Genomic DNA, 18,501 nt, shown 5'->3' with positions numbered 1-18,501 from the left:
TCTCATCTTTGGACGCTGAGGGGCACATTGATTCTCAAGTTTATGCTACATACATGTACGGGCCCGTAGTCATGATTTGATGGCGTCTGAGTGAGGGGGAGCGGGGCTCGTAATAATAAACCAACTACAATCTTTCATAAGAGTTAAAAACACCTTTATGACCAGAGGTACTACATATGCGAAGTAAAGTTGGTGTACACTGCTGTACCAGAAGGATGCGGTGTAATGGTGCATGTGATATCGTAGTCTAGTTCAAACTCATCTTCGTCATCTAGATGAAATGATAAGGGCGAAACGGGGCCATCGATCTCAAATATATCTCCTTCACCATCGAGGCAGGATCGCTCAATATCCAGTAGTTCCCTTAACCGACTCTCGAGTGTCTTGTCTGGCAAGTTCCAATCGCAGATGCTATACCTTAGTTCTTCGATCTTACAGCTGATGCCGAGTCTGGCGGCATGGGCGTAGTCACGGACGTCCATTAGGGAGGCAGCCAGCTCCGGAAAATCGCCAGCACCGATGTGAGCCTGTATCTGCCGGCAGCCCGAGACGATCGTCTCATAGAAGCCATCAAGCTCGCCTTCGACATCCTCGTGGCAACTCAACCAGCGCAATAGTCGTCTCCGCCAGAGGGGCACCATATCAGCCAAACCCTTGCCAAAATTGTCCTCGCGGCGGGCATAGTGCTTGATCTTGGCGAGGACGACCTCGACGATATCTCTGCACACATAGACGTAGTCCACACAGAACCTGATGGTGCCCAGGTTCGCGAGACGTTCGTCCTCGGAGTGTCCGTACATGGCGACGAAGACGTCATGTTCGTGGGTCAGCTGTTGATAAGGACTAAGAGCAACGCCGAGCAGGGGAAAGTTACACTTACCGTGCTTCTCCGAGAGCAGAGCATGCTCGAGCAGTATGGTCGTAGCTTCGATCTCCTGCTGCGCCTCACGGTGCTTCTTTGCGCGGGCGTACAGCGCGTCTTCCAATCTGAAATCGATAGTCTGGTCCAGGCTGCAAGCAGAGGCCAGGAGGCCCTGCAGGCGGTCCAGCTTGAGCTTTATCTCGGGCGCGCAGTGGCGGGGAGAGTCCTTCAGGAAGGCATGATATCCGTAGGCGTGTTTCGATATCTCTCTGATCTGTGAGCGAACCGATAGCTTGTGATCGCGCAGCCAGGCCAGTTCGCAGACTACGCCCTGGTTCTTGGCAATCTTCCGGGCTATCATCTCATGCTTCTCCTGGATCGAAGCCTGGAGGTCGTCGATGGTTGAGTATCGCTCCCGGGTGATGCCACATGCTTGCTGGATCTCGTCGCCCATGAGTACACTCAAGTGTGCCTCTAGCTCTTTTAGACACTCGTCAATCGGAAGAGCTGATAGGCCTATCGCTGGATCTTCCCGACCGAAAAGGCCTACTGGAAGGAGCTGATAGCTCATGGTGTCGAGATTAAGGTCTTGGTAATGTGAATAGTCCTGACTTAAGAAATTGTCCGGATAGAGCAATGCTTGATTGTAGATTGGAAAGACAGTTGGAGGAGAACACATAGCGAGACTCTAAGGTGCATGTATGCATCTCAGCCCTATACGTAGCCTGGTTATGAACGAGTTGGGTTTCGATATTAAATATTTCCATTTGGCGTTCAATATTCTTTGTCTTCGATGCTCTGAACAATACGTTGTTACACTGCCCGGCTTGAAGACACAATGAGATTGATATGTACAAAGTCCAAGTTGCAACCCATCAAAGAGATACAACCGCGCGACGTTGTAAAGATGATCTGCTGTACCAAACAAACCCGGTGTACAGACTCCAATGACTCAGAGGTACCAAGCGCAAAGATTGCTACCGATCCTCGTTGCTTTAGTGTATTACGGTAGGATGACACGATCTGAAATTGACTTTCGTTGGTTAAAGAAACGCGACAAATGTCGGCTCGTGTCTTGATGGCAAGTGCTGGCAACAAACGGGCTTTCGAAGACAGCACCAGTCGTGTCTTGATGATCTATGGATGTGAGTATGTTCAGCCACCCTCATTTGTGTGGAAGAAATGTGACTCGGGTAAAATGGGGCCCCGAATAGGTTATGAGAAACAATAGTGATCATTGTTTACAACACAGCCACCAGCCGGGCTGCCTTAATGGTAAACTGGCAGGGTGCCTGATGGACCAGTTCCCCGGTCTGTATGGCCAGATGTTAGGGTATAGAATCTCATTCTCTGGGAACCCAGAGTTCGAGTACGGCAACGCCCTGAACGCACCCTCTGTGTTGACCTTTCCCCCCTCTTCCTTTCTCTTTTCTCCAAATATTTTAACAGTTTTCTATTCCGTTTAATAAAGTATCTTGTCCCAATGCCTTACATTAATGTAATGCATGCACCTGAACAAGTCTGGCTTACTTGGTCTTTAGAAGTAACATACCACCTCTTTATTAACATTTCCCTCGTCTTTCTTCTCAAGCGAGACAAAATCACATTCATGAGGGATTCGAATACACTTGGAACTTTTTGGATAAGAGAATCTGATCGAGTTTTGATGATAACTACAAGATAATAATTACTTAGTCATTGCGACGTTACCATAAGGAATCTAGGCTGCATTCAGCAAAATTGAACTAGCATAACGAAGCCAGGCTTATAATGTTCAAAATATTTTCCTGATAGAATACAGCGCATTGTTTATAAATCAAAGAGGTAATGTGATCATAAAACTCGTTGTCAGAGTGTGCAAAGACCGACTGATTATCTTCAGTACCATCTTCGTGACCGTATCCTTCCTAATCAAATCACTCGTTAATCAGATTCATCATCCGAATCAATGTGGCAGACGGCTAGGATTATTATGATCCATGGAGCGCTCCACACCCTCGAGAGTTTCTTCGAGGTCCCGAATGCAGCGCCATTCGGGGGGTCGGTCATCTGTTCGACAGTTATCTGCCGCCATACCAGTGAGGTACCGCTCGCGCGCCTCGACCAATACCTGCAGCAAGTTGAAGTACACATTTGCCAAAGGGATATTGTTCCTGCTGACGGTTAGTTCCTGTTCGTAGTCAGGGCCCAGATGAAAACATTTGTTAGCTTTATTGATCTCGTACTCTTCCATTTTGTTGTTGAGCTTCATGAATCTCTTTTCCAGCCCCTCAAGCGTGAGAACTTCCACTGTGGCTTGAGGTATTCCGTGTTGTTTGACGAGTCGAGCATGCCTCTGTGCTACCGCATTCACATGAGTGCGGATATCCAGGTCATTGAGGCACATACCTTTTTCTACAAAGTAGCGATACTCAATCAGCATGACTATCTCCTGTGCCTTCTGCAACACGGCTCTCTCCGAAACTTTCCTGGCCTGAAGCCTACTCTCAAGCATGGTCCCAAGAACCTCACACCTGGCCTGGTTCATGACCAGAGTGTAGTCGGCGTGTCGGATCATATTCTCGACATGAATCGCGATGTCGCAGCCCGGGCAGTATCCCGGGTGATCTCGTAAGGCAGTACAGGCTCGTATGGACTTCCGCACGTGCTCGTTGTCTGCCTCTGCAAACAGGATGTTCGCTCTGAGCCAGCAAACATCACTTACTCTCCCATGGGGCTGGAACAATTCGCCTTCCAGGACCTGGCTTTGTCGGTGCAAGGCAAACCCCCGCGCCGTAACCACTACCTGGTGTAACAAACCTACACGGTCGACCAGCTCTTGCCACCGCTCTCCTAGTTGCTGCTGGGTAGACATTGCTGGTATCGTGAGTAATACTTGCTGTGTGAATCTAACGCTAGGTATCGTCGCAGTTGTTGTTAGATGCAAGCAAACGGAAACACAGGCTGCAGGGGGTGTAATTACCTTATATAGACGCTCGGATAATCCAGAATCATTAATGGATCGCAAGGCATTTTCACCGGACAAAAGCATTGTTTGCGAACATTGAGGCATTGGTGATATTGCTATTCCCCTGTGAGCTCTGCAGGGCGCTTAGCGATTCACAATAATGTCAAGGTTCACAAGCGCAGTAACTCGATGCGACTCTTGGTGTGTGATGATTACGATTATGTTGATTATTGAGTCCCAGCCTATTGCACCTTTTCCGAGATCCACTCCCACCACTTGTCTACCTTGCCCTCGAGCACGCTGCCGCCCATGACATCAACCTCGACGTCAAACTCCCTCAGCTGACTGAAGGCAAATTTCTCAGAGCCATACTCGCCAAGCCAATCCTCGCTGTCTTCGTCGTCAAGCTCATCTGCGCTGACCCCGGAGGCCTTCAGACCCTTACTTCTGCTCTTTCGTATCCTGCCGAGTTCGGCCTCTAGGTTGCTTTTGACCAAGGACGCAGGGAGTGCCGTGAAGAGATCCGTCTTGTTGGCGGCAATGAGGACATGCACAGCCTGGGGGGCCTTGGATGTCTTTCCTACGCCCATGCGCTTCTGCAATGCTAGCAAGACGTCAAAGAGGTAGTTCGCTGCTGCAGGCAGGCTCTCGTCCAGGGCCGAGGCATCAAGCACGAATACGACGCCCTTCAGGGGATCCTTGTCGTTGATCTTGCTCATGGCGAAGTTGCGCAGCTTGCCGTGGCCGGGTGTATCGGACAGGAGGAACTTGGTGTGGGACCCCGGGGCATCTTCCTTTGCCGCATCGCGATAGGATTGCACTCCGTTATCGGTGGAGATGGTCAGCTCGACGGCGTGAGGAATTTGAGAGGTGTGGGTGGAAGGGGCATTGTCGCCGCGCTCGAACAGTGTGAGTAGCGAAGTCTTGCCAGCACCGGGCGGGCCGACGAGCAGAATAGAAGGCAGGCTTGTGTATGGCGAGGATCTGCTGATGTAGAGGTGGACGAGGAGGGGGGCAAGAAGAACGATCAAGGCGCCCACGACGAAGACGGGCGTCGAGGGAGTGAGGATGTACTCCAGGTAGTGCTTCAAGTCGTCCATGATGGGGGGGGGGCAGGGTTTGCGTAGCTGCCGATGAGTATTGCAGATTGACGTCGGGCAGCGAGGCGCTTTTTAACGGAGGGCGAGAGCTGTCCTCGTCTGGAGAGTCCCGCAATGGAAACAGAATGGAATGATGGTCTGTCACGAACGGCGCGATAGTGGCCTTATCGGGAGAGGCCAGCTGCCGTCATTTTCTCTTTTTTGGAGCGTTGGACGCCAAGCCTTCCAGTGAAGTGACCCTTTTCTTTTTAGTGACCCTGTCTCTTTCTTTTGCCTGCCAGCTGCTCATGTACTTAGTACAGTACAGTAAACGGCAGCGACTCCATCCCCCCCGGCTTCAGTTGTTCGGAGAATTTAGGCCAATTAAATTCTAGTCTAGTCTAACCTTAGTCAAGTCTAATGAGTTCGATGTGGCTTGGCGACTTTTGGCCTCGTCGTTGTCTTGAGGCGATGAAGGGGTCGAGGGCTGACGAAGAAGGCATTGATTGTTCAACCCCCAATCTCGAGTCTTGCGCAGCCTCAGCTTTTTGTTAGGATCCACATGAAACCATCGCACCGTGCCGTCACTGCCGTCTGCTGCCTTTTTTTATTTCTGCTTTTCATTTCATCGGCCTACATAAGTTATACTGTAGAATACTCATTTGTGAAAGCCCGCCCAAGTCGTCCTCGCCCGAGCTTGTCCTCCTACATTCTTCGAATAGGACTTGCCGACATCCGGGCGCACGTCTCTGCCTCCAACTCGATCCAAACACTGTTCCGAGGAGCAATCTACCATTTGTACCCCCGACAGTTCCCAAAGCCTCGAATAGCTGATGTCGTCGCCAAGTCCGAATGGCTCCTCCGGGGCACCCATACAGCTTTCGAACAAAGCTAGTGCTGTCGCGCCCAAGTTGAGCTCGGAAAACATGGAAATGGGCAACCTGCCGGGAGGCGAAACTCCCGCGGAAGAGGATATCATGCAGCTCGCAAGAGTAGGAAACATCCCCGCCATGGAGAAGCTGTTCGAGAAGGGTGAATATGATGCAACGTACACAGATGACGAGGGCATCACTCCACTACACGTATGCGCCAGCCCCGACACTTGCTCAACATGGAAGTGAATGCTTACAAGAAAGACAGTGGGCCGCGATCAACAACCAATATGCCATGGTCAAGTTCTTGATCGACAAGGGCGCCGACCTCAACAAGAAGGGAGGCGATTCCATCGCGACGCCTCTGCAATGGGCTGCGCAAAGGTCCAATTACTACACCGTCAATCTGCTATTACAGCACGGCGCCGACCCCTTGATCACCGATGCCCAAGGTTACAATACGCTACACATCTCGACTTTCAACGGAAACGTCTTGCTGATTACCCTGTTGCTGCACCAAGGCATTCCGGTAGACGTGGCCGATACCTATGGCCACACTGCTCTTATGTGGGCTGCATACAAGGGCTTTCCGCTGTGTGTAGACCTTTTCTTGCGGTGGGGAGCGAGCGTCCATGCTACCGACGAACAAGGATTTACCGCGCTCCACTGGGCTTTGGTCAAAGGTTCAGCGCCTTGTATCATGAAACTCATCGAGTACGGCTCTGACAGGTTCGCCAAGACAACTACGGGCAAGACACCAGCCATCACAGCCACGGATTTGAACACGACCGGCGCATGGCATAGGGCGCTGAAAGAATGCGGCTACGATGAAGACGGACACTCTGTGACACCATGGTGGCCCGGAGCCACCTACTTCCTTCAGGACAAGCGAATGTTCATGAACAGGGTTCTGTTCTTGTTGCCATTTCTACTGCTATGGATCGAGCTGTTGCTGCTGGCTTATCTGCCCATCTTCCTTTCTCTGCCATCTGCGCTACTGGTGGGCTTTTCCTTCCAGTGGGTGACAAATCAAATCGTTGAATACGGTCCGCCCGACATGAGGGTCTTGCACAAAACACCCTGGCTAGCAGGGATTTTTGCCGCTTCTTTGTTCTGGGTTGGCATTGGTTGGTTTTTAACGGTATTGCCGGCCACTTTCTCGGCACACCCTCTATGGAACTTCTTGTTCGCCGGCGTGAACAGCCTGTGTGGGTATTTCTACGCAACTAGCATGACCTTCGACCCTGGCTTTGTGCCAAAGATGAACGGCATTGCGGAACAGAAGGCCGTCATTGACGAGCTTTTGAGTTTGTGGAAGTTTGATGAGTCCAATTTTTGTGTCTCGTGCATGATTCGAACGCCGCTTCGAAGCAAGCACTGCAAGCGTTGCCAGAGATGTGTTGCAAAACATGATCAGTATGTGACACCCATCCCTAACGACCCTGGGTTTTGATTGCTAATATGTTTTAGTCACTGCCCGTGGATCAACAATTGTGTTGGTGTTAACAACCACCGCCACTTCTTCTACTACCTGATCTTCCTCACCTTGGGCATTCTCTCATTTGACTGGTTGCTCTACTACTACTTCTCCGCCATGCCGGCCAGTTCGGAAACGGAATGTGCGTTCTTGTCAGCCAACCTGTGCCAGGTCTTCAACTCAGATCCTTATGTAATCCTGCTGGGCATCTGGGCTACGCTTCAACTTACTTGGGTCGGTATGCTCCTCTTCGTCCAGTTCGTTCAAGTCGCTCGCGCCATGACAACATATGAGAATATGTACGGCATCAATGACGGCTCAGCCGCGAATCTGATGCACAACTTTACAAGTACTGGAGCGCCTCTTGACCCAACCCACCCTGACGCCCTTCAAGCGCCACCAAGTGCTGCCGACGATCCTTTGGGCAACCGGTCGTCACATCACGGACACAAGCATGCCCGCGGCTTTTTACAGAGCTGGAGCCGTATTCTGGGAGTTGATACATTCCTCGAGACAGCTACTGGTCGTAGTGCAGCCACGTCGAAGAAGGCAAGAAAGAAGAAGAACCCTTACTCTCGAGGCTATGTACAAAACTGCAAAGACTTCTGGTGTGACACGACGCCTGTATTTGGTAAACGCGAAGCTGGTGACGCCATGCTGGGCGGCCAAAGAGTGAACTGGACTGAGACATATGAGAGCCCTGCCGCTATGGACATGGGAGGCAGAAGAGGTAGAGGAGGTTATGAAACGGTTGCAGGTGACGAGGTGTAAGAACACATCGTCATCTTGTTTTAATCATGTGTACTGTCCCTGGAAATCGCATGCTGCTGCACGGCATTACGGAACCTGGAAGGCTTGCTTTGTATATAATGACGAGTGGCTCAAATGGCCATGAATGATCATAACGAAACAACTGTAATTTATCATTGAAGATCTACATCAGCCAGCAACTTAGATACAAGCCAACATCATTAACTATATCGATCCTTAGGTAGTGCTTCAAATCAACGCTACATGTACAAATTTTGGCCGATTCAATTGTGGACAATTCAAGACGAGTAGCTAGTATTCAGTAACTTGGATGTTCTGGCGTTTATAGACTGCCCCACTAAGCTTGGCTGGCCCGTGCGGCTACTGCCAAAAATTTAGACCTCAATCGCCCCTGATATCCTTGATCTCACATGAAGCCGTGTCCAGCTCATAAAGATCAAAAGAAATTTTTCGAAGTTTGTATTATTAGTTTCACCACACGTTCGTTTACACCAAAATAGTAATCGAAACAATCAAGTCACTCACAACAAATCAGTTTGGGGTTAGCTACGGGTAACAGACGGGGAGGGGACAACCATACAATCTCCACTCTCTTCATACTCACTCACACACATCCCCCCCCATCCATCATGGCGCCCCTAGCCCGCGTGCCCACAGTGCCCCTGCAGCGCGCCATCTGGTCGCGCACCCTCCACGCGACCTGCAAGATGACGCCGCTGAACCGGGCCCTGGCGCACGCCCTCCAGCGCGCAGGCTTCATCTCGTGGTTCACCGAGTCCGGCGCCCACCCGCCAGACGCCAGCATCCTCGAGCAGTTCTCCCCCGCGGAGCTCAGGGACATGCACATCGCCCACACGTCCAACCGGCACAAGCGCCAGCTCTGGATGGGCCTCAGCTACCACACCAACGAGTGGAAGCGCGACAACGGCTGGTGGGAGTCCAAGGACGTGCCCGTCATGAAGACCATTCTGAGCAAGAGCCAGAAGCTGAAGGCCGAGAGGTTCGTCATGAGTCCCGGCGAGGTGGAGAGGTTTGTCACGGGGGCGGCGCTAGGCGAGGACATGTGGCGGAAGGGGCTTGTCGAGGGCCAGGGCACGTTTCTGAGAATCGACGGGGGAGGAGAGGAAGATGAGGAATGGTCGAGGAAGAATCCGGTTGAGGTGCTGGAGAGTAGGGAGGCCGCCGAGAGGGGTGTTGGGGGAGCGGTCATCTGCCGTGTCTGGCCTCATAGGAAGAGAGCTTTTGATGAGAAGGATTCCCAAGACAAGACCATATGGTGGGAGCGGGTCACGGCCGGTCAGCAAACGAAGCCCGAGTGAAGTCCATCTGTTTGTTGAGGTCATGGTGGTCGGCCTCGCTTGACAACGGGGAAACGGTTGTATAAACACTGTGCCCGAGAACCAGGATGTACGATGAGAGAGACGAACACATTTACATGGCGTTAGGGGGATCCCAGGTCAGCTGGTTGATGATACCCATCTTTTATGTCCACGAAACGAATATTGCACTATAGAAATCTCGGTATTCAACGGCGTGGCGCCGGGCAGTTATACATCCCTTGTACATATATCATCATTAACATGGGGGCATCTTGCTCATTTGGGAAATACGCACCTCTAAAAATCACGTAACAAGTATTCGATGTTTTTCGAGGCGTTCCAGACACATATTGAATGAGATTGAGACATTTTATTTGCTCTACAATGGTGGAACAGCCTGTAATCTTCTCTCGGAGAGAGCTTGAGCCAAGTTTGAGTTTACAATGGTAAGCGACTTTGTGACGGTCTTTCTCCGATGTATCACCTCCCGTCCTTAATTATTTCCTTGTCTCCTCGTCTATGATCGCTGAATAGTCCTCGGTTTCAACTCATAACAAACTTGTTGAAGTTTGTTTATCAAGATCCAACTTGTCAATTGTCACGATTTCGACGCCAAGATTTTGCTATTCTGGTCGTAAAGCAAGTTTTCTTTGCCAAACATTGTGATTTGCTCCAACAAGCCATTTCAACAGTCATTACTCAGAATGTATCGCACCAATCACAGCAAGGAAACATGTCGAAGCTGTGGTCAAGATGACTGGCTTGTTGGCAACAGCCGCGAGACGATCAACCACTACTGCTCCGACCGCATGGCATGCCACACAAGGCTGTGCAAGCCAGATAACCGGAAAGAGGGATCCATCTACGAGCGAGGATCTCTCTGCAATACTTGTCTCAAAGCCGGCAATAATTATATGCTGGCTTGTGCGGGCACTTCTGGCCTCCCTCGTCTCGACGTCTGCGCCACAGCCAGACATCAAATGGAGTGGCTTCGTTATGATGCGGATGATTGCGCTGATTCATTGGGAATCTCCACATTAAGAACAACACAAAAAATGACTGGACCTCTGAGTGGTATTTGGAGCAGGTTCACAGCTGTATACGAATTAGCAAGGAAAAGGCTAGCCCAGGAAGCTCATGAGCTGAAGGACATGTCGGAGTCAGCAGACAATACGCCCGCACCCTCGTCAGTTTGATCCTCTGAGTTCGAACACGATGGACGAATTAATGGCTCGGCTCCTCCAAAGCGCTGTATTGTCAGAACAGGTAGGCTTGTTAAAGAAGGTCTAGGCTGGAGCAGGTCGACGCTTACACATCTAAATCCATATTTATCGGAGTGGAACCATCGGTGACGGTCATCAAATATGTGATGGACGAGTTGCCATGGTGAATGGCAGGTTGTTAAAGAGTCTTTAATATAGGACATCTTTAATATAGGACATTCGAACAAAAAAAGTCAAAACAGTTGCAAAAAGACCTTACGGTTCCGTCATTATCCTTTATTTGACTCAATTTCCATTATTCGACTATTCAGTGGCGCGCAATTCCATGAGGGTTATGGGCTTCGATGAAACACCAGTGCATACTTTCAGGTCGTAGAAACGTCATGTCGATTTTCTTTTCGCCAAAACCAATGCGCTAGGAAGTGTTGTTACTGATCAAACTTTCATGCGCTCCAGTCCAAATTTGTTCAAGTTGTCATCGCGATTTCGAAGGAGGAACGCCCGTCGAAATGTAGGCAACTGGCTCAGTAAGTTGTTCTTTAATGCCACAAGCTCATGGGTAATGTTCTCAAATACCGAGCTTCCCTTGAAACGCCGTCGAAATTGTTAAGCATAATTGACAAGTACCAGCCTGAGCAATCGCAGTTTCGCCTCCCATTGAGCAATGATGCGATAACACCCACGACAGCCTGTGAACTCTAGTTCGTATTCAAATGCGGCAATGTAATCTGTATAGATCCTGAGCCGATAGTCACGAACAGGTAAATCTGTGTGGGATCGTGCCTCTTCTTAGTCTGCAAACAATATGCTGAGATTGACCAAGTCATGGATGTTGGGATCCATAGCTATTTGGCCGAGTATTGCGAGCAATCTTAGCCTGCCGTTCAACGGAAGATTGGGTGCTTTGAAGTACCCCATGGTTCAACGATACCCCGAGAAACACTCGCGTGAAGAAAGTAATGTGGTTACTAGTCATCGAATCGCGCAAGACATTCCTGTAATTCGTATATACCGTTCTAGAATGCTTGTGTTACGAGCCTATGGAGTTCGTGCAGACGTTTTCATCTCACGGTTCCAGTAATAAGCAAGCCCTTGGACAGCATGAGTCAGATTCTCCTTCGGTGTAGCTGATTGTTACGAAGATGGTTGTACTGCATAGACCCGTGGCCACAGGTATTTCGTAAGCCGAACAATCTTCACGCTAAATGGGTGGTGTTTAAGGTTGTCTAAAACTGATTGAAACGTTACTGCGCCTATGGCTGCTGTGGCTATCAGAGGGAGAGGTACTTTTGCTAGTGTGATGCTCGTCAGCAAGGTGAGAAGCCAGCGAGAATGCTTTGCAAATGTAGACTATCTACTAAGCTTTATCGGCAAGGCGCCGACAAACTGACATCAGAAACTGACAACAGTGAAATAATAATAATCAGCACTGATAACGGTGCAGGCGCTAGCCTTTGCGGAGCCCCGGGAGTTAGCCCCATTAATTTTCCCCCACAACTGGCTTCCACCTCCACCGGCAGAGAGCCCAGCAGCCCAGCAGCCCAGCAAAAGTCGCTGTGTTCTAGGTTAGGTTACTGTATGGACCCCAAAAGAGAAGAAAAAATCCACCGCATTGTCCCGATCTCCTCTCTGTCCTACCAATACAAAAGCAAGACAGCGAGAATGGCGACCGTGAGAGTTTTCTTTTTTTTGTCGCTACATTGATACCATATCTATGATGCTTTTCTATGCCACTTGCGGTCTCTCCTCATCTCACCTCCGCGCTGTGACTTAATTGGTGCTTGCCGTCCCAATGGAATGGGAGGTAGAACAAGACAACGCCCCTAGATCTCTGCTCTCCTTGGCACATGTCCCCTGTCTGTATCTCCAGATGTCGAATCTGCGCCCTTGGGCCCTGTGAAGACCCAGAGGAAATCCCGCAATGACGCACACCGCATATGGGTTCTATACTCGCTCGGTACGCCCCTCCTGCAGTGGCTTGCTTCCGCTCGCCAAGAGATAAGCACGCTCCGTACAACGGGTCCGACCGAAATACCGATTGCCGGCCGGGGAAGATGACCCCTGCTTGTTGACTGTTATTGGTTCACTCCAACGTCCTTGGATAACATGGCGTCCAGTGACGATCTGCTCCCAGATAGCTGGGATAGACGGTCATCGGCCGAGATGTAGCCCAGCAGACGGGTATATGGTTCCTGTTCCGATGGCGCCGGTAGGACCTTCGTATTACCATTCTCTGCCACGTAATGGCGGTTAGGCGCACCAGCTCAGCCAAAAGTGATGTGTAGTTGAAGGAGTATATATGCGGAGGTCGCGCCGTCTAACATTGTAATGTCAACAAGCAGCTTCACTCCAGCCCCGAAGTCCTCACAATGCACTTGCTTCCCCTATCTCTTGCTTTGCTGACGAGCCAAGTGCTCGGAAGCCCAGTTTCCTCGCTTCCAGTCAAGCTTGAGACAAAGTCGAGGCTCGATTCTCATCTTGCCAATATCCATTTACGTTTCGACGAGTCTATAGATGGAGAGGTCACATATACCTATGGCACATGCTTGGCTAAAGAGCGCCGCGATGCCCACCATGTCGTAGGACGGAGCACCAGCTCACACCACAGACTCGTTTGGAAGATCCCCAGGGACGTTGCTACAGATGGTTGCATCTCAGCGTGGGACTCTACGGGATCTCTAGTTGGGCGAAGTGACGCTCAGAGCTTCCGACCCAACAAGCGTGCGATGCAGAAGCGTGGCGAAAACAGCATCGAGATGACTAACGCTACCGGCATTGACACGCTGGGTCCGTGGTTCGACGGTGTTGCCCTCCTTGAGAGCAAAACCTTAAGCGCGGTGGACGTGGCTGACGCCAAGTCGAAGGAGATCGGCATTGTCGGCGCGGGTATGGCTGGATTGATGACATATCTCGTTCTCAGTCAGTCTGGCATGGAGAACATCAAGATCATTGAGGCCTCTCAGCGTCTTGGTGGCCGTGTGCACACCGAGTATCTGAGCGGTGGGCCTTTCGACTACTCGTACCAGGAGATGGGACCTATGCGCTTCCCTAATACCATCACCGTTGCCAACGAGACGCTTAACATCACTGATCACCAGATGGTTTTCCAACTGGCTGAAGAGATGAACAAGCTGAACGGCCATGCAAGCAACTGGAGCGTCGACTTCATCCCCTGGTACCAATCCAACAACAACGGACTCTACTACCACAATGGCATCAAGCTCGACTCTGGTCTTCCTCCAACCGTAGGTCAAATAGCAGACAACTCGTCCCTAGCCATCACGCTCGCAGACGACGACTCCACTACATCTATGACCAACAGGCTCAATGACATTCTCAGCAATGACACATTCACTGCTCTCATGGCCACGAACATGCACAAGGCCCACAAAGAGTTCCTTACCAGCGGTCTAGATGGGCTGCCTGGAGATCACTGGTCAGAATTCGGCTTCTTGGTCAACTACCTAAAGGCCAACCTCAATGATACCGATATACTCTCCGAAGGCTACTTTGAGACTTCGTTTTGGGATACTCTGTATGAAGGTATGTACTTCGATGCTAGTACTTGGAAGACCATTGACGGCGGCTTGAGCCGTCTTCCCCTGTCCTTCCACCCACTGGTTGACAACATTACAACCATGGACCGCGCAATCGAGCGCGTCAAGTGGGACGCCGAGAACGAGAAGGTGACGCTTGAGTGGCGCGAGAGCAAGTCCGCCAACCTCACAACTGGCCCTAGTGCCGTCTGGGCGAACGAGACCTTTGATTACACCGTCCTGGCCCTTCCCTTCTCCGTGATCCAGAGCTGGCGTCTTCCCTCGCTTCCCGAGACTATCACCAATGCCATCAGCGAAATGCCGTTCACCGCTGCCTGTAAGGTCGCGCTAGAGTTTTCCTCCCGCTTCTGGGAGCACTACGAGAACCCCATCTATGGCGGATGCTCGACCAGCACCGATATCCCCGGCATCGGCAGCGTCTGCTACCCCTCCTACAACATCAACGGGACCGGCCCGGCAACGATGCTCGGATCGTACATCAGTGGCGACCAGTGGGGAAACCGCTGGGTTTCCGTCTCGGAGGAGGAGCACGTCCAGTATGTGCTTGACGCCATGATCGAGATCCACGGCGACGTTGCCGCCGAGCAGTTCACGGGTAACTACAACCGTCGCTGCTGGATGCTCGACCCCTACGAGAAGGGGAGCTGGGCCAGCCCCAAGGTCGGACAGCACGAGCTGTACATTCCGGAGTACTTCAAGACCTACAACAATATGATCTTCGTCGGCGAGCAGACTTCCTATACCCATGCCTGGATTTCGTCCGCACTCGAGTCGGGAGTGCGTGGTGCTATTCAGCTGCTGCTGGAATTGGGTCTCGTTGACGAGGCTAAGGCTGCTAACGATAAATGGATGGCGAGATGGATTGATGTGTAATCAACTTAGTATAACGCTGTGAATCATTCATCGGATTCGGCTACAACCAATAATAAACTAATAAAAAATCTTCCTGCACATGAATCATGACTAGAAACCTTTTCCAATAGTGTCCATATAGGGAATAAGCTTCGCAATATTCCAGAAATAAAAACTACTTGCGACAGATCCTAACTGCTCTGCTGTTCAAGCTTTTTAAGAAATTCTTCCTATTTGTTTCTTTTTTATCTTTTTTTATCTTTTTTATCTATTTTATCTCTTTTTCAAACTACGGTAGTGCTACACTACAATTTAAATAATACATCAAGCATCTCAGCTTGCAAAGTGTGCTTTTAAGTAGTTATAAGGTCTGACCTCAAAACCATCTGAACATTTCGCGGCACCACAAAACCAAACAAATAGCCCGCCACTCTTATGCACAGAAACACAGGAGATCCGCAAACGCTGGCTACTGCCAAATTTTCGTTAGCCTGTTCGTCTCTGAACACAATGTGTGCACTCAGCCAATGGCATTTTATAAGCTCTTCTTGTACCATTCCTGAGTCTAGATTCTTTCCATGCCAAGGACCGATGCTACCATCATACACATGCAGAATGAAAGTCTAACTTCAGATCGTCGCAACTAGGCGGCTGGAGACCGGAGTGACTACACATCCAACTGCGTGGCTGAATACGGTGTTAGCTTCTGTTGCGTAACGAACATTCACGTCTCAGGATTGTGAGTCAGGATACCCAGTTTGACAACTGCACTCTCCGAAGTAGAACCCTCACCATGCAGAGATGAGTTGGTTGAAGACGTCACCATAGTCATCTGCGAGTCCCCATCGTTATCGGAATGCTCCTCAGCCAAGACGTCAAAGACGTTGGCATGCGCAATTCCAGTGTTTCCAGCAGAGAAAGAATTACGACCGCTCGGCTTATGGACCACAGGAACGGTACTTCTCTCGTGAGGGCTAGGATGGTCAGTTAGGACAGCTGGGGCCGTCTTCGTAGAGGTGGCATCTGGCATAGAAGCAGGAGTATTATACTCGTTCAAAGCGAATACACTACTGACAGAGATCCTCTCGTGTGTATAACGTTGCCTTGTCGAACAATGTGAGGGGTTCATCTTGGTGGTAGAGTCATTAAAAATATCAGCGTTTTCATCGCTCGTAGCAGCTGTGATATGGACATCTACTTTTTCATTCGGTCGTATTTGTCGAGCCGGAGAAGCAGAAGCATTCTTCGTGACCGTAGCTCCGATGAGAGAGCCACCAGGCCGACCAATGCTTAAACTGTTGATTTTATTGGAATCGATGGGTCGGCGCCTCGGGATTTGAGCAGGTGATATGTCCTCTTCTGGAGGTGGAATCTGCCAATCCTGGCTGGCGTCGGTGACCATTGATGTTCTTGGGTCGCCCTTCCAGAAACTGCTGTTCACAGGTACAAAAGAGTCATAGAGATGTTTGGGCTTGGTGCTGTTTTTCAGTCGTGGGCCTACATTCATGAAAGGGCCATGTCTTTCGTGCGACGCAAGGCAGCCGTCAGTCTTCAAAATAGACATTGGTGATGTGGTATTGGGGCTTGGATTCCCAATCTCAACTTTGATGCTCTCTCTCAAGTCCCCGGTTATGAATGAACTGCGTCTTTGCTGTGGCACGAGGTAGCGGTCGGTTTTCATGGGTGATAATGGCGAAATACCCTCGGATTCTTGTATTATGGGCTTAGCCCCATTGGCCAATCTTGGGTCTCCATTCATAAATGAATTACGCCTCTGTTGAGGTGGGAGATAGCGTTGCAGTTTGGTGACGGGTACTCGCGATGCAGTCTTGGCTTCTGGGTGTTCAAGTGCAGCTCGCATAGTACCCTTGTTCCATGGGTTAGAGTGACCGGATTTTACATTCACGGCACCAGCTCCATCAAAGTATCTGCGACCTCGGGGGATCCTGAATGTGGTCGGTTTTCCTGTGTTGAAGGGCTTGGCTCGCATACCATGCGACTGGATGTTCCAGATGGGTCGTGCCTGCGGTCATAAATATCAGTAGAAGACTCCTGGGATGAATGACTTATGTTAAGGTTTTGAGAAACACGAGCAGTGTTGTATATCGAAGACCAAGATAAACCACTTACCAAGTCAATGAGTTGCTGGCCAAATTCCTCAATAATGTTCTTTGCTGTCTCAACTCGGATCGGATCGTTATTGTCAAAGGCAGGCTTAACCTCCACGCTTTCTTCCTCGGTGTTCAACGTGAACTCCTTCCATTCTCGCTTCCACTCGTTGATAGCCTTGACAGCTTCAGGGCTGTGGGGCTGGACATCTTTAGCTATCATGTAGAATGATGATCGGGCTGCATGGGTTTTGAGAGGCTTCCACACGTGTATTTTCGAGAACATGTTAAACAGCCGGAGCATGTTAACCGTCTCAATACCTTCAATTTTATGAAAGCGACAGACCAAGGTGCCACCCGTCTCAATTCTCTGGAAAGCCAGCACCAACTGGCTTGTCAGCAGGCGATGGCGCTCCTTTCGCTCTCGATAAGTCGCGCGCACATGAGTGCGCAGGACATTTCCATCGCAGAATACAAGGCCGAATTGCTCGCCCTCAAAAGGCCGTAAAGTCAGAAACTCGGAGAATTCGGGATGATCCGGCGGAATATTTGTGAGTCCCATCTCCGTAGCAAGCATGGTGACGTCAAGGAAATGCACTCTGATATCTGCGCGGTTCTCCCAATCCCTGATGCACAAAGGGTGACCACCGCTTGGAATAGGCAGAGAAATGCCGCCTACTCGAGACCGAAAGGCATTTTCTAGAATAGTACCAGAAAAGCCTCCTGGGGCCATGCATATATCAAGGAACTGAGGTTGATCTCCACTGAGCTCCAGTTCCACAGAGAGGTCGTACGCCTTGTCCATATCGTTTCCGATTTTGCACATTTGTTCGTAGAACACTTGCTGCGTATCCGGAGTTACGTTGTCGGCCTTCTCTCGTAGCATCATAAAGTGTACGTCTGCCTCCTTGTTTGCCCAGCCCTAATTGCAATGAATAAGTACACAACTTCCGTGGGTCATCAAAATTTGTTCAACTTACCTCATTTCTCAGGATTGTGAGCTCACGATAATCCGAAGAGTTCTGGAAGAGGTAGTCATGAAGGATTGGGTGGGTGGTGATGATGTTCAGAAGCTCTGCATCCAGCTTGGCGTTGGTAACAGTCAGCTTCTCCAAGTCGGCAGCTATACCATATTCGATGTTGGCGTTCAAGCCGTCAGAATAGCTTCTGCTTTCGGCAGCTGTACCATCGGCTGTCACGGGAACGGTAGGCTTCAAGGTCCCATCATGAAGATGGCTTGTGTCATCAGACTGAGATGGACGTGGACGGTTAGTGACGTCCTCCATGATCACTAACAAGAGATAACTGATGAGAACCAATTTAGTGTGAAAAAGACTCCTACAGGGCCATCTGAGATGGTGCAGATGGACTTGGAAAGTGTGGTATATGGAGAAAGTAGAGAAAAGCTGGGTCAACCGGGTTGTTGAGCAGCAG

At 50.2% G+C, this 18,501-nt stretch overlaps 9 protein-coding genes across 9 annotated transcripts; 5 read left to right on the top strand and 4 right to left on the bottom strand.

The window, feature by feature from the left end:
• Positions 1-108: 108 nt before the first annotated feature.
• BKA67DRAFT_564680 (uncharacterized protein) lies at positions 109-875 on the bottom strand. Its single transcript, XM_046102764.1, has one exon. It carries the CDS (start codon positions 798-800, stop codon positions 171-173), a length of 630 nt encoding a protein of 209 aa, XP_045958579.1. The 5' UTR covers positions 801-875; the 3' UTR covers positions 109-170.
• Positions 863-1,251, top strand: BKA67DRAFT_564679 (uncharacterized protein). Its single transcript, XM_046102763.1, has one exon. The coding sequence runs from the start codon at positions 903-905 to the stop codon at positions 1,140-1,142; it is 240 nt and encodes a 79-aa protein (XP_045958578.1). The 5' UTR covers positions 863-902; the 3' UTR covers positions 1,143-1,251.
• A 1,556-nt stretch (positions 1,252-2,807) lies between these two features.
• Positions 2,808-3,716, bottom strand: BKA67DRAFT_535637 (uncharacterized protein; the record flags this gene model as incomplete). The annotated part of the gene is made up of 1 exon (XM_046100047.1): positions 2,808-3,716. The coding sequence occupies one exon, from the start codon at positions 3,714-3,716 to the stop codon at positions 2,808-2,810; it is 909 nt and encodes a 302-aa protein (XP_045958577.1).
• A 246-nt stretch (positions 3,717-3,962) lies between these two features.
• On the bottom strand, positions 3,963-5,130 carry BKA67DRAFT_274686 (signal recognition particle receptor beta subunit). Its single transcript, XM_046095910.1, has one exon. The coding sequence runs from the start codon at positions 4,907-4,909 to the stop codon at positions 4,052-4,054; it is 858 nt and encodes a 285-aa protein (XP_045958576.1). The 5' UTR covers positions 4,910-5,130; the 3' UTR covers positions 3,963-4,051.
• A 237-nt stretch (positions 5,131-5,367) lies between these two features.
• Positions 5,368-8,260, top strand: BKA67DRAFT_564676 (uncharacterized protein). The gene is made up of 3 exons (XM_046102762.1): positions 5,368-5,970; positions 6,029-7,176; positions 7,231-8,260. Exons 1-3 carry the CDS (start codon positions 5,722-5,724, stop codon positions 8,006-8,008), a joined length of 2,175 nt encoding a protein of 724 aa, XP_045958575.1. The 5' UTR covers positions 5,368-5,721; the 3' UTR covers positions 8,009-8,260.
• A 137-nt stretch (positions 8,261-8,397) lies between these two features.
• Positions 8,398-9,692, top strand: BKA67DRAFT_564674 (uncharacterized protein). The gene has a single exon (XM_046102761.1). The coding sequence runs from the start codon at positions 8,638-8,640 to the stop codon at positions 9,325-9,327; it is 690 nt and encodes a 229-aa protein (XP_045958574.1). The 5' UTR covers positions 8,398-8,637; the 3' UTR covers positions 9,328-9,692.
• A 339-nt stretch (positions 9,693-10,031) lies between these two features.
• On the top strand, positions 10,032-10,523 carry BKA67DRAFT_535633 (uncharacterized protein; the record flags this gene model as incomplete). The annotated part of the gene is made up of 1 exon (XM_046100046.1): positions 10,032-10,523. One exon carries the CDS (start codon positions 10,032-10,034, stop codon positions 10,521-10,523), a length of 492 nt encoding a protein of 163 aa, XP_045958573.1.
• Positions 10,524-11,355: 832 nt separating this feature from the next.
• BKA67DRAFT_592491 (L-amino acid oxidase) lies at positions 11,356-14,980 on the top strand (the record flags this gene model as incomplete). The annotated part of the gene is made up of 2 exons (XM_046104842.1): positions 11,356-11,449; positions 12,978-14,980. 2 exons carry the CDS (start codon positions 11,356-11,358, stop codon positions 14,978-14,980), a joined length of 2,097 nt encoding a protein of 698 aa, XP_045958572.1.
• A 254-nt stretch (positions 14,981-15,234) lies between these two features.
• On the bottom strand, positions 15,235-18,353 carry BKA67DRAFT_646047 (uncharacterized protein; the record flags this gene model as incomplete). Its single annotated transcript, XM_046105901.1, has 3 exons — positions 15,235-16,982; positions 17,090-17,989; positions 18,048-18,353. 3 exons carry the CDS (start codon positions 18,351-18,353, stop codon positions 15,684-15,686), a joined length of 2,505 nt encoding a protein of 834 aa, XP_045958571.1. The 3' UTR covers positions 15,235-15,683.
• Between the last annotated feature and the right edge of the window lie 148 nt (positions 18,354-18,501).

Source organism: Truncatella angustata (genome assembly GCF_020726525.1).
Source record: "Truncatella angustata strain MPI-SDFR-AT-0073 chromosome Unknown BKA67scaffold_4, whole genome shotgun sequence".
Classification (NCBI taxonomy): domain Eukaryota; kingdom Fungi; phylum Ascomycota; class Sordariomycetes; order Amphisphaeriales; family Sporocadaceae; genus Truncatella; species Truncatella angustata.
This window is presented reverse-complemented; position numbering and strand designations above follow the sequence as displayed.

Bases quoted from the DNA above. Each gene is read 5' to 3' on its own strand.
- BKA67DRAFT_564680 (XM_046102764.1), bottom strand. From the start codon at position 800: ATGTACGGACACTCCGAGGACGAACGTCTCGCGAACCTGGGCACCATC.
- BKA67DRAFT_564679 (XM_046102763.1), top strand. From the start codon at position 903: ATGCTCGAGCAGTATGGTCGTAGCTTCGATCTCCTGCTGCGCCTCACG.
- BKA67DRAFT_274686 (XM_046095910.1), bottom strand. From the start codon at position 4,909: ATGGACGACTTGAAGCACTACCTGGAGTACATCCTCACTCCCTCGACG.
- BKA67DRAFT_564676 (XM_046102762.1), top strand. From the start codon at position 5,722: ATGTCGTCGCCAAGTCCGAATGGCTCCTCCGGGGCACCCATACAGCTT. The intron at 5,971-6,028 runs GTATGCGCCAGC...CAAGAAAGACAG, and splicing joins AGGGCATCACTCCACTACAC to TGGGCCGCGATCAACAACCA. The intron at 7,177-7,230 runs GTATGTGACACC...AATATGTTTTAG, and splicing joins TGTGTTGCAAAACATGATCA to TCACTGCCCGTGGATCAACA.
- BKA67DRAFT_564674 (XM_046102761.1), top strand. From the start codon at position 8,638: ATGGCGCCCCTAGCCCGCGTGCCCACAGTGCCCCTGCAGCGCGCCATC.